This window comes from Ambystoma mexicanum, chromosome 2p (genome assembly GCF_040938575.1).
Source record: "Ambystoma mexicanum isolate Mex_15411 chromosome 2p, UKY_AmexF1_1, whole genome shotgun sequence".
In the NCBI taxonomy this organism is placed as follows: Eukaryota; Metazoa; Chordata; class Amphibia; order Caudata; family Ambystomatidae; genus Ambystoma; species Ambystoma mexicanum.
The window spans coordinates 1,349,520,058-1,349,532,266 of NC_090923.1; the positions used below are offsets into that span (position 1 = coordinate 1,349,520,058).

The following is a 12,209-nucleotide window of genomic DNA, read 5'->3' on the forward strand; positions in this document are numbered from 1 at the left end:
ATTTCTGGGTCTCGCAAATTTCTACAGGAGGTTCATCCCAAACTTCTCAGAGATAGTACTTCCCATTACGCGACTCTTAAGGAAAGATTCAGGGCCCTTCCTATGGTCACCCGAAGCTGAACATGGTTTTAGGGACTTAAAAAGATTGTTCTGTTCCGCTCCGATTCTTCGACATCCGGATCAAAACCGACAGTTCATCGTGGAGACTGATGGCTCTGCCTTGGCTATAGGGGCAGTTCTTTTACAAACCTACGATGGTGTGGAACATCCAGTAGCCTATCTCTCGAAGACTTTGTCTCCCAGCCAACTTAACTATTCGGTTTTAGAGAAGGAACTACTCGCCATGAAGCTGGCCTGTGAGGATTGGCGACATTTACTGATGGGTGCGCGTCATCCTTTTCTCATTAGGACAGACCATAAGAATCTCAAGGCATTACAAAACATGGAGTGTGTTAATTCAAGGCAAGCCCGATGGGCTTATTTTTTCGCCCAATACGACTTTCGTATTACCTATCTACCAGGTTCCTCGAATAAAGTCGCAGATGCCTTATCAAGGAAGGAGGTTCCTGGAGACTAATACCCCTCATTCTCGAGAAACTATGTTCAGAAGAAACAAGATTCTGGGACTTGTCAACGTTTTCTTTCAAGAAGTGAAGACCGCGTTGGCTTCCGAAAGGATGAAACTTTCTAAGCTAAGAGGAGGAAAATATACCGAGAAGGAAGGTTTAGTGTTTTACGAGAACCGACTGTACATTCCAGAAGGCCCTTGGCTTAAGAAGATCATTCATTTGGGCCATGATCCACTTACCGCGGGTCATAGAGGAGTGCAGAACACTACTGAACTTATTTCAAGAAGGTTCTTCTGGCCTGAATTGAAAGGAGAGGTCAAGGATTACATCAAGGCCTGTCCAATATGTGCCAGAGCTAAATATCCATTGGGCAAGCCCTTAGGTTTGCTGACCCAACCCGAGATGCCTACACGCCCTTGGGGTCTCATCTCTACCGATTTCATTGTGGATCTACCAAAGTCCGAATCCTGCACTTGCATTATGGTGACGATAGATACTTTCACGAAATTGGCACATTTTTCCCCGCTACCTGGCTTACCTACCGCCACTCAGATGGCGGAGACCTTCACACGAGATGTTTTTCGACTACATGGCTTACGTGACAAGATCATTTCCGATCGAGGTAGTCAGTTCATCTCAAACTTCTGGAAGGCTTTGTGTACTAGATTGGGCATGGAGAGAGCACTATGATCTGGTTTCCACCCTCAGTCGAATGGCCAGACAGAACGACTGAATGCCACCTTGGAGCAATATCTGAGATGTTATACCAACCAACACCAAGACAACTGGGTGTCGTTACCCACCGCGGAATTTACGTATAACAATTCTACACATTCCGCGATAGGTCTTACTCCTTTTTTTTGCACGTATGGAGTGCATCCTCGAACCATTTTTCCCGTGATTTCAGCTCCTACGAACTCTCCCACTGCGGAAGCAGTGCTTCAGTCCAATGCGGAGGCGCATAGGATTGCGGAATTCAGTCTGAAAAGGAGCAGAAGCCGGAACAAGGAACAGGCGGATAAACGTCGGCAGGACTGTCCCGATTGGAAGGAGGGAGACAAGGTGTGGCTCTCTACTAAATTTCTGCCTCGATGGGTTCACCCTTCCAAACTTTCTCCTCGCTTTTTGGGACCTTTTTCTATTCTATCTAAGATCAACCCTGTCGCTTTCAGATTGAAATTGCCTCCCACTCTCAGTCGCATTCATCCTGTTTTTCACTCCTCCCTTCTCAAACCTTTTGTTCCGGATCCTCACCTAAGATCTCTTCCCCGTTTGCAAGTCCAAGGTTCTGGAAGTACGAAGGAATACGAAGTTTCGGCCATTCGTGACTCCAGATTCTACAGGGGACGATTGGAATACTTGGTCTCGTGGAAGGGTTACCCGGAGACGGAGGACTCTTGGGAACCAGTCTCCCACATTCATGCCCCCCGGTTGTTGACTGGGTTCCATCGGTGTTTTCCGGGAAAGCCTGGGGGGGTTCGCTTTGTGAGGGGGCATACTGTCATACGCAGCCGGGCCGATTGGCGGGTACTTCCGCATTGGAGGCTCCGGCGCAGACCGTAGTTCCAGCACGTTGCTTTCACTTACGTGCAGCCGCGGTCTAGTTCTCCGGCAACATGACGGTCGCTGGGAGGTATTTCAGTCTCTCACTCCCAGCGATCGCTGCGTTGCGACCCCCGTAGTGTTTTGTTTCCTGCTTTGGGTGAGAACGCTAGTATTTCCCTTATCGGGGCTTGGTCCGTGCCTTTCCCTTCGCCTCTCCTAGCTTCGAGCGAGGCTTCTTCCTCTCTCTCTCTCTCTCTTCTCTCCTTTGCTTCACTTTCTTTCAGCTTCCGCGGCTCTCTCTCGCCGCCGGCTCGAGTCTCTCTCGCTACTCATTCTTGCGAGGCGTTTTCTGCCTTGTTTCTGCCATCATCAGCTGTCGTCTACCTCCTCCAATCTGCAGTAGCCGGCTACCTACTCTTCTGCAACCACAGGAGACGACGTTCCATCAATCTCCTTGGAAGACTCCGGATTGGCTTCGTTCCTTTCAAGGGTTTTTTCTGCCATCAAGGCTTTTTCCCTTGTCGCCTACTACGGGAGAGGAGTCCCAGGACTGCTTGTTTCAAGCATTCACTGTGGCTTCCTCTCGTGGTAGACAAGTATCTTCAACCACGAAGAGAGATTTCTGTTCACGTCGGCATCTCAATACGGAAGAATTGGAGGATTACCGATCAGGTGAGGAGAGTGGGGAGGAGAGGGAGACAAAATCGGACAATGTGCCCATGATTATCAGCTCAGTTTTATAGTTCAGGCAGAGGCCATGAGTGGCCATCCAAGCCTGGATGATGAGATATACCCTGTTCACCAACTCTGTGTCCTTACTGTGATCCCCAGAAAGTGTGAGGAGAATCTGTGTACCATCTGCGTAGTTGGTGTAGATGATACCCAGATGGTCCAAATCATCAAACAAGGGTTTGGTGAAGATGTTGTATAGAGTTGGAGAGACACAAGAGCCTTGTGGAACATCGCACAGGATGGGAGTGGGTCTGCGGCTGCCAATGGAGAGAAAACTCTCATGGTTCTCTCGCTCAGGAATGATTCAATCCATCTGATAGCCTCAGAGGAGAAATGAGCGGCAAGTCAAGGTGTCCACAAAGGACCCTATGGTCCACTAGATCAAATGCGGCTGAGAGATCAAGTAGGAGCAGAAGTACTGTCCTCCCTTTGTCTCTCAGCTCGTCAATTTGGGCTGTTTCCGTTCCGTGTAGTGGGCGGAAACCGGATTGTCTGTCTCCTAAGAGTTTGTGCAGTTCAAGGTGTTTTTGAATTTGGTTGTAGGCCGCTTTGTCCAATATTTTAAGTAGAAATGGTACTGTGGTGATGGGACGGTAGTTAGTAGGGATGAGAAGATTTAATGACTGCTTCTTGAGGAGAGGGAGCACCCACGATTGTTTTAAGTTTGCAGGGATGGTACCTGAGGCAAAGGTGGCATTAATCAATTTGGCGATAAACAGGGATAGTTCTCTAGCCGCATCTTTTATTAATTGTGCTGGGCAAATGTCACCCTTGCAGTTGCAGTGAAAGGATGATTTTTTCTACTTCCAGGGTAGACGATTTGGTGAAGTGGAATATTGTATTGTGTGCCGCTGGTGGATCACTAGTCAGAGGGTTTTTAGGCGAGTACTGTAGATTCAGCATTTCTTTTTTTTTCCTGAATTTTATTTTGGAGCAGGTTGATTTTATTTGCTAGTGCATGTTGGATGTCTTTACACCAAGACTTATCCTTCGTGCAGATATCGGGTATAGCTATTGGGACTCATACTGGAGTTGGATTTGGCAATGCGCTCATCATAAGAGTTGCATTTTGCCCTACAGATTTCATTCTTGTAATGCAAGGAGAGTGAGGTTAATTTGTCTTTATTATCATTAGTAGGGCAGAGTCTCCAGTTGGTGTCAAAAGGCGTAAATCTCTGAGTTGAGGCGTAAACCATTTATTTAAATGGGCTTTTGGTTTGCTAGATCTTAGTTTAAGCGGGGCAATTTTATCCAGTGTAGTGAGCATGATATTGTTGAATTCATGGACTAGGGTGCTAGGATCAAGATTTTCTGGTAATGCATTTAGAGTGGGAAGGATCGCAGGGATTACTTTATCTACTGTGAGGCTTTTTAGGTTTCTGATTAGGCATGGTGCTAGTGTAGGGGTTGTTAGGAGTAGGTCTGGTGGTGGATAGGTGAAAGGACACAAGTGAGTGGTCTGTCCAGGATAGTGGCGTGATAGATGAGATGGGGTTATAGGTTAAAGGTTTGAATCAAAAGGTTCAAAATACAATAGGGTCGAAACAAAAGTACCGAAAACAAAAGGTTCGAAATACTATTTTTTTTTTTTTTTTTGGTGGGGTCCCCCCCAACCCCTGTTTTTGTGGTAAGAACCACTTTTTTTACCTATACGGAAACCCAAAAAAATATATATAATTTAAAAAAAATGTAACCTTTTGTTTTCGGTCCCATTGACCCAAACCTATTGCATTCGAACCTTTTGTAATCGCACCTTTAACCGCACACCATGCGATGGTAACTGTGCAGTTATAATCCGCTATCCAATCCAAAGTTCTCCCCTTTGCATGGGTGGGTTTATTCACTTTTTGAGACAGAGTTAGTGCATTGATTGTGTTAGCCATATCTGTGGCGTCCATTTATCCATTAGGTTGTTAAAGCCTATGTTAAAGCCCCCTAAAAGGAGTAATTGAGAGGATGGTTTAAGGTTGTTTGTAAGTATGTTGTGCAGATCCTCCTCAAGGGTACCAAGAGGACCAGGCAGTCTGTATATTAGATGAATGGTGAGTGATTGAGAGTTATTTATCTGAAATTTAGCAGATAGAATTTCACACGATTGTGACAGTTGGGTGGGGGCTAGTCTGAGGGCAAGGCATATTTTAGAAATGATGGCGATACCGCCTCCTCGGGTCCCCGCTCGGTCCTGTCTGGCTATTGTGTAGCCATCTGGGATGGCTAAAATAAGCGACGGTCCTCCCGCATTGTGTAGCCAAGTATCGGTGATCGCAAGGAAATCTAGATTACCTTCTGTGATTAGGTCAGTAATGTCGATGGCTTGGGCCACGAGCAATCTCGCATCGAGAAGTGCTCCTTTAAGAGGGGGGGGTCTCAATTACAGCTTTGACTTGGGTAGGTTTGGCTGTAATGTTAGCAGTTAGCTTACGCTTAATATTATTAGTTTGGTGGATCTTTATATTGGGGATAGAACGTAGAGGCGACAAATAGGTGTGACTACGTTTCAGATTATGTTGATAATTAAGTTTTCAGGTTGGTAGGAGGTAGAGATCTTCTCAGTGGTTTGTGTAATTTTGTTAACCTGGGACGGAGTCTGAGGTTTCTATTAGAAGTGGTGCAGGGTAGAGAGACAAGGGTTGTTGTCCCTGAGGCACTATTGTGTGTAGGTTGGAGGGGAGTGGCAAAGTACGTGTCTGTATTTGTCAATTCAGGTGGGCTGGGATCTAAAATGGGTGCTAGCGGACGCTTGGCACGGCATGCTTGGCCTCTGGAACCTTGGAACCAACATGTAATGTGGCAGCCATTGTGCAGAGCTGAATTGTTAGAATTAACATTTTTTCCCTTGGAGCAGCAGGAGTATAGCGATGCGCGTAGAGCATCTAGGCAAGGTTGCAATTAAACAACTCACAATTAAACAACATAAATGAGGCGGTATCTGTGGCAGCTAGGCCTCTGGGCTAGAACACAGTTAAACAGCTGGAATAGGACAATGGCAAAGAGGCAATTGGGCGATAATGCAAATAGCAATTAAGCTGCACAAGTACAATAGTGCATGTAGGGAAACTGGGCACCTAGGCAGTAGTAAGCATAGTAAGGTAATACGCATTAGGTCCCTGCGGAAACCGCCAAGCGGCAGGGATAGGGCAATGTTAGTGAGGCAACTGGGCGAAATTGCAGTTAGCGATTGGCAGTATAAACCACACCAATACGGTAAAGCGTGAGAGGCAGCAGGGCGAGGTAGCAATGAGGCATCTGTCGTATGCAGTAGAGTAGTGAGCAATAGATTAAGTACTTCTAGCATTGATGACTGGTGGCTACACTATAATAAGAAGTGGTGACATAATAGGAGAGCAATATTACATGCAGAGTATAGGCTAATGGGATTTTGCAGCCCGTGTGAGGGCATGGGAGCTGCATGATCTAGGTCTATGTAGGCATAGAGGATAAAGACAAACGTATCAGATATTCATATTCTGGCATAGGCAATTTGGCATGCAGGTGTAGTGGATGGCGTAAATTCACACTCATTGAAAGCTGTACTGAGCAACAATAGGGTGGGTGAATACAGTTTAGCCTAGCACATATCGCTTGATACAGTAACACAGTACCTGGAAGCTGGGGTAGGTTGCTTCTGGGTATCAAGATGTAGGTAGATTGTGGGTGACATTACATGCATGAAGAGTAGACCTACCACCCGAGAATGAGTTGGCTCACAATATAAAGGTAATGTAGTCAGATTTGTTTGGTCAATGCATCCCTTAAAGGGGCAGGTCGTGTCTTTTCCCCCTTTGACAAGTCGCTGCTAACTGACTGGGGGCACAGTGTGGTAGGCAGGGGATCCTCTCCAGGCGCAACGTTGTGGAACAGGCAGCAGCCCCCACACCCATCCCAACCTCTGCCCTAAGGGTCAAGTAAGGGGATTTGTCACAACCCATGCAAGACCTGAGTTTGGGCTAGAGTGAAACTCAACCACGTTTAGCCTGTCACTGGCAATGCAGCCATCTCAAATCATGTCCCTGTTTCGGCAATTAGACCAGCGTAAAATGGGTCAGTGCCCTGGCACTACAAATATAAATGGCTCTGTGCCATAAAGAGTCCTCGGAGAAAACAAGGGAAGTGCTGTAAGAGGCCCCATCCAGACCCGTATGTGTTTGGCTGGCAGAGGCTGGCCATAATTTGCAATCGGCAACCCATGGTGCCCCCCACCCCCTTCACTAACCCCACATTCGTTACTGCAGTGACCCCACAGGCTGTATGTTTTTTGCCTATCCAGGCCCTAGGACACTGTTGGGAGCATTGGCTTCTCTTCTTTCCACCACCATCAGGAGACGTGAACCTTCAGAAGAAACAATTTAAGGGCAGGTAATGATGGGTTACCTAAATATAATGGAATACTGCCCATGATGTGCTAATCGGACATAACAAACTGAATGTATAAGGGTCAATATGGACACTAGCAATGATGTGCGGAGTCAGTAGACTAGAAACCGGCCATGGTGTGCCAAATGGGCTTACTGGAAACTGGCAATGGTCTGCTAATTGGGTGTAATGTAACTTGATAACTGGGCATGATGTAAATTGGCAATCCTGTGCTAAATGTGCATACTGGGAACTGGTCATGTGTTGCTTGGGTTCAAAAACACATTTAAAAATCTGACATATTTATTCATCAAAATATGTGGGACCCTGTAGTAGCATAAGCATTGAGCGCGTTTGAAGGTTGGTACAAAGATCATTATGTGGAGAAGTGTGCTAGTGTGGCAAATAGGCACTATACCTAGGAAACATTTCACAAGTTAGTTTCAGGGAAATGAATATCAGCCCAGGCATATTGAGTTGTTATACTTGGAGAATCATGCAGACAGTCCTCAGAAGTAATCCTCTCTGATTTCAGGTGATTTCGGAACTTAGAGCTGCTGTGAAATACTTAATACATTTCTGATATCACGAAGTGCTTTTAATATACCTCATGCTTTTTTTTGCTTTTTTTTTCTAGAAAGAAAGAAGTTTTATCAGACTGTGAATATTTCCCATGGAGAAGGTGTGTATTGGCCTTTTTAGCAGCGTTCTTCCGGCACCGTCGTGCTGTTTGCACTTGGTGCTTTTTTGTTACTTCCCATTCTGAACCTGCTGGAAGCAGTCTTGTCCTTTTTGGTTTCGCTGCGCAGACTGACGAAATCTGAGTTCCTTGTAGTCCACCCATCAATCTAATGTAAGTAGACATACAGTGAACAAACGGATTTCTATGGTGTGCATAACCGAAAGGCGGGTGAGTAAACTTCAAAAGTACCTTCTTTTTGGCTTGTGGTTTAACTGCCCCATGAAAAAGGCAGCATGACCTCATAGAACTCTAAGAACAGGCCAACCCTAGTCCCATAAACCGAAGTCTCATCTGGGGCGTACTGAGGAGCCAGTCTCACAGCACGATAGCCTGACTTTCACTTTATTAGCAGAATGGTTATCACTGATCACTCTAAAGCAATACACCTAAGGGGACACCGTCATTATCGCTATTCGCTCTCACACTTGTTGGGGCAGATTGTCATTCGGTGTTTGTTTGGTACTACCAGCACAGGGTGCACCTCTTACACGATGCCACTTTGTTGCATGTTCTCCTACACAGTACAGCCTTGTTTCACAGCAATACGTCGAGATATTTTTCCCAAGACACTTTTTTTGTGTCAATTAAGTCTTTGTTTCATTGTTGCGCCATAATGTGATTTTTAAAATGTTTTATTCATGTAAAGTTCTGCTGGTACGTGGACACTCGTCCACCTACCCCAAGTACTGACGGAACATTGAGAACAGTCTGTGGAATACAAATACCCTGCCCACACTATAAATCGCTTGTCATGTGAAGAGCTCGCTAATCATTTTCTTCCGCACCCCTGTGTACTGTGATCTGTGACGAATCCAGGGAATTCGTCCATTATCCCTTAGGAGGAGCCACCCCATTTGGGGCTAGGGAGGTGGGCCCTCTCTGCTTTACTACCCTTAGGGGACAGGGGAAGCAGGATCCCACTCGTGGTAGGTAAGCATTCCCCAAACAAGGGTTTTACTCCACCTCCCTTTAACTTGACACAGAATCCAAAGTGTTTGTTGGATATATGTGAATTGAGCATGGTAATGATGTACAGGGCCCTTTAAAAGTGGATGGTTTGGTTTCTGACTTTTTTTATTAGTTGCTGTCCTTGCATGAAGAGAGGAACCAATGGATTATTCTATGTCGTTCCATGCAGAAACATAAAGGTGCAGTGACCCATACACTGGAGAGGGAGCCAGCCAGAGGGTGAAAGAAGCAGCCTCAGGAGGCAGATCCACACATACTGCATGGTGGGCAGACCAACAGGGAATCCCCATTGAACGCTGTCACTACCAGGAAGGCGAGGAGTTGGAGCTGCTGAGGAGAAATAAAACAAAACCACGCCACAAGCGGCATGCTGGTATCCTACCTAACCGACACAAAGTCCTGTCAATCCTAGACTGGAGGAACCAACGCAAGAGACCCAAAAGCAAAGACTGCAACAAAGTTGGAGGCACTGTTCTGTGCTGGCCTGGAGAGCCCACCTCTCCCAACCAGCACTGCCGCTGAAAAGTAGGTATGCAGCACAAATTGAGGCGTGTGTAGAGAGTAGTGAGGCCACAACATAGCCCACACTGGTCTGAGAATTGAGAACACCCCACAAGGGGGTGAGAAAACCAATCAACGCAGAAGGGCTAAAGACCCAGGTAACCCACACCAGGCTGATAATCAAGAAACCCACGAGGGGGTGAGAAACATTTGTTTGATTTGAACAAGGGAAATACCTGAAATGTGGTGACCACACAAGGGACCCCTTGTGTGGTGAAGGGCATGTTCAGTTACGCAAATACAGGCAAACTCCGATCACAAGGGCCTGTTGCCTCTGACGAGGAGAACACATCTGGAGACATTGGAGATTTGGAGTCTACACTGCATGCTGGACCATGTCAGAGGAGAAGGTGGGAGGCTCCCTCTTCAAGCTCTGCTCCAGCTGCGGATTTAGGTACGTGTTTGTGGTGGTCAAACACTACCAGTGCCTCTAATGTCTCCATCCGGACCACAGGGAAGCGGATTGTGAAATCTGCCTTGGGTTCTCTAAGCGAACAGTCCAGGATCGTCACAGTAGGTTGGCGGTGTGGCTCAACGCCAAGGCCCCTACCCTGTGTGGCAAGCAGGGGCATGCCTTACCCGGAACCGGCCGATCCGAGGAGCAGGCTTCTAAGTCCTTTGAGGGCGCTCCATCTGTGGGGGCCCAAAACGCGGCCAAGCACCATAAGTCTGTTTCCGTCGGGGTCGCTGCGCAAGCGGGTCCCGCGACGGGTAGGGGCACGTTCCACTTCACCATCTGCCTTCATCTCCAGTCATCGCTCAGCTCCTGCTCGAAGAGGTAATCGGCTAACCCTGGGAAGCTGCGGGAGAAGCTGTAGAAGACCAAGGAGCTGGGAAAGGTGTCCCCTCGGACGAGGACGACTTGGTGTCCGTTCACACGGTCCCGGAGGACATGGAGAAGGTCGATGGCGGAAACGCAGTGGGGGGGTGACGACGGAGGGCATGCCAACGACGACATGGGCGCTGGGCCCAGCAAGCCTACCCCTCCGACACCTGCCAGGGACGTATCGCTCGACATCCTATCAACTCTGCACGCCCTGGTGTTGGAGATCCAGAAGAGGATGCCAACGGCACCTCCGGCACCGGCCCCAGTGGCACCGGGCCCACAAAGAAGAGGAGATGGCACCCTATGCCGCCTCATCAACCACACATGCCCCCTGCCTCGCCCCCCCAAGAGATACGGGAACGGACACGGCGTCTACAGACACAGACGGCAGCAGCAGTGTTTCTCTGCCGCCAAGGGTTTCTCCCTCGGACGAAGTGGGGTCGTTCCATGCTCTGGTCGCCAGAGCATCTGAGCTTTTCCAGCTGATGCCAGAAGAGACCAAGAAGGAAGGGTTCCTTTCTTTACCAACCACATGAAGCCAAGAAAAAGACCGTTCTGGCGATGCCTCTCCTGGACGACGTTTGGGATGAGGGCCTAGTGCTTATGAGAAACCCAGCCTCCGCCCCGGTGAAAAGGGATGGGCTGGAGAAGAAGTACCGGGTGCTGGAGTCCGTGTCCAAGTGCCTACGGTCACAGTCCTCCATGGACTGGGTGGTCTTAGTGGCAGTGAGGAAGAAGTCTTCTAATCCCTCATCTTCAGCCTCCGTTCCCCCAGACAGCGAGGGGAAGAAGTTGGATGCTGTGGGTAGGAAAGTGATCTACTCTGCGGCGATGACAGTCCAGGTAGCGAATATGATAGGGAGCTGTGGTATAAGATGGCCACGCTGCTGGAATTTCTGCCCAACAACAAGCGGGTCGAGGCACTGGAGATCCTCCAGGAGGGCGAGGTGGCATCTGACAATGCCATCACTTTGGCGCTGGAAACTGTGAACACTGGGCTCAGAGAGATGGGGAATGATGTCTGCCTCAATCGTCGTGGCTGGTTGAAAGCAACCAACTTCCCTCAAGAGGTACAGGCAAGGGTGCTGGACATGCCCGTCGACGGGGACAACCTCTTTGGGAAAGCCGTAGAGGAATCGTTGCAGGCCAATAAAACAGACAAGGCCCGTGCCCTAGGCACTCTTAAGCAGCGTCGTCCATCCTTTCGTGCCTATGGTGGAAAATCTGTCAGATCGTCGCATGGTTTTGGCGGAGGGTCCTCTTCATACCGTCAACCCACCTGGTCCACGACCCAAGAGGCGTACAGGGGCTGTTCCAAGGCTTTTGGTGGAGGTGGCCTTCGTCGCTCCCAAGGCAGCTCGCAGGGCCTGAAGCAAGATTGATCCGGCCAGGATGTTCCCATGCACCCCGGTGGGAGGCCGGCTGGCGGGCTTGATCTCCACCAACCGATGGGTGCTGGACACTCTCGCCCACGGACATAGAGTTCCAGCAGAAGTGGCCGCAGATACCACCGGTGGCCCGGCAGGAGCAGCACATCCCTCAGCTCCTGCAGGAAGTACGGGCCATGCAAAGAAAAGGGGCGCTAGAGCTGGTTCCAAAGTGACTCCGGGCTCGAGTCTACTCCAAATACTTCTTGGTAAAGAAGACCGGGGGCTGGTGGCCCATTCTAGACCTGAGGCATCTCAACAAATACCTTAAGTCCCAAATATTCAGGATGGTCCTGTTGCAGCATGTGCTCGGCCAACTGGAGGAATGGGACTTATTGACATCACTGGATCTGGATGCTGCATACTTCCATGTCCCCATTCACGAGAAGCATGTGGCACTAGTGGCGCCCCATCTGGGCCTAGAAGGGATACATGTGTACCCGTACCTCGACGACTGGCTCGTCTAGGCCAAGTCAAGGGAAGTA

The 12,209-nt window shown here is 48.6% G+C and overlaps 1 protein-coding gene across 1 annotated transcript in view; it reads left to right on the top strand.

The window, feature by feature from the left end:
• ATPAF2 (ATP synthase mitochondrial F1 complex assembly factor 2) overlaps positions 1-12,209 on the top strand; it is a 380,402-nt gene that overhangs the window by 74,894 nt on the left and 293,299 nt on the right. The window contains exon 4 of the mRNA XM_069646388.1: positions 7,837-7,881. Coding sequence (XP_069502489.1) covers positions 7,837-7,881 — 45 coding nt within the window. The remainder of the gene's footprint in view (positions 1-7,836; positions 7,882-12,209) is intronic.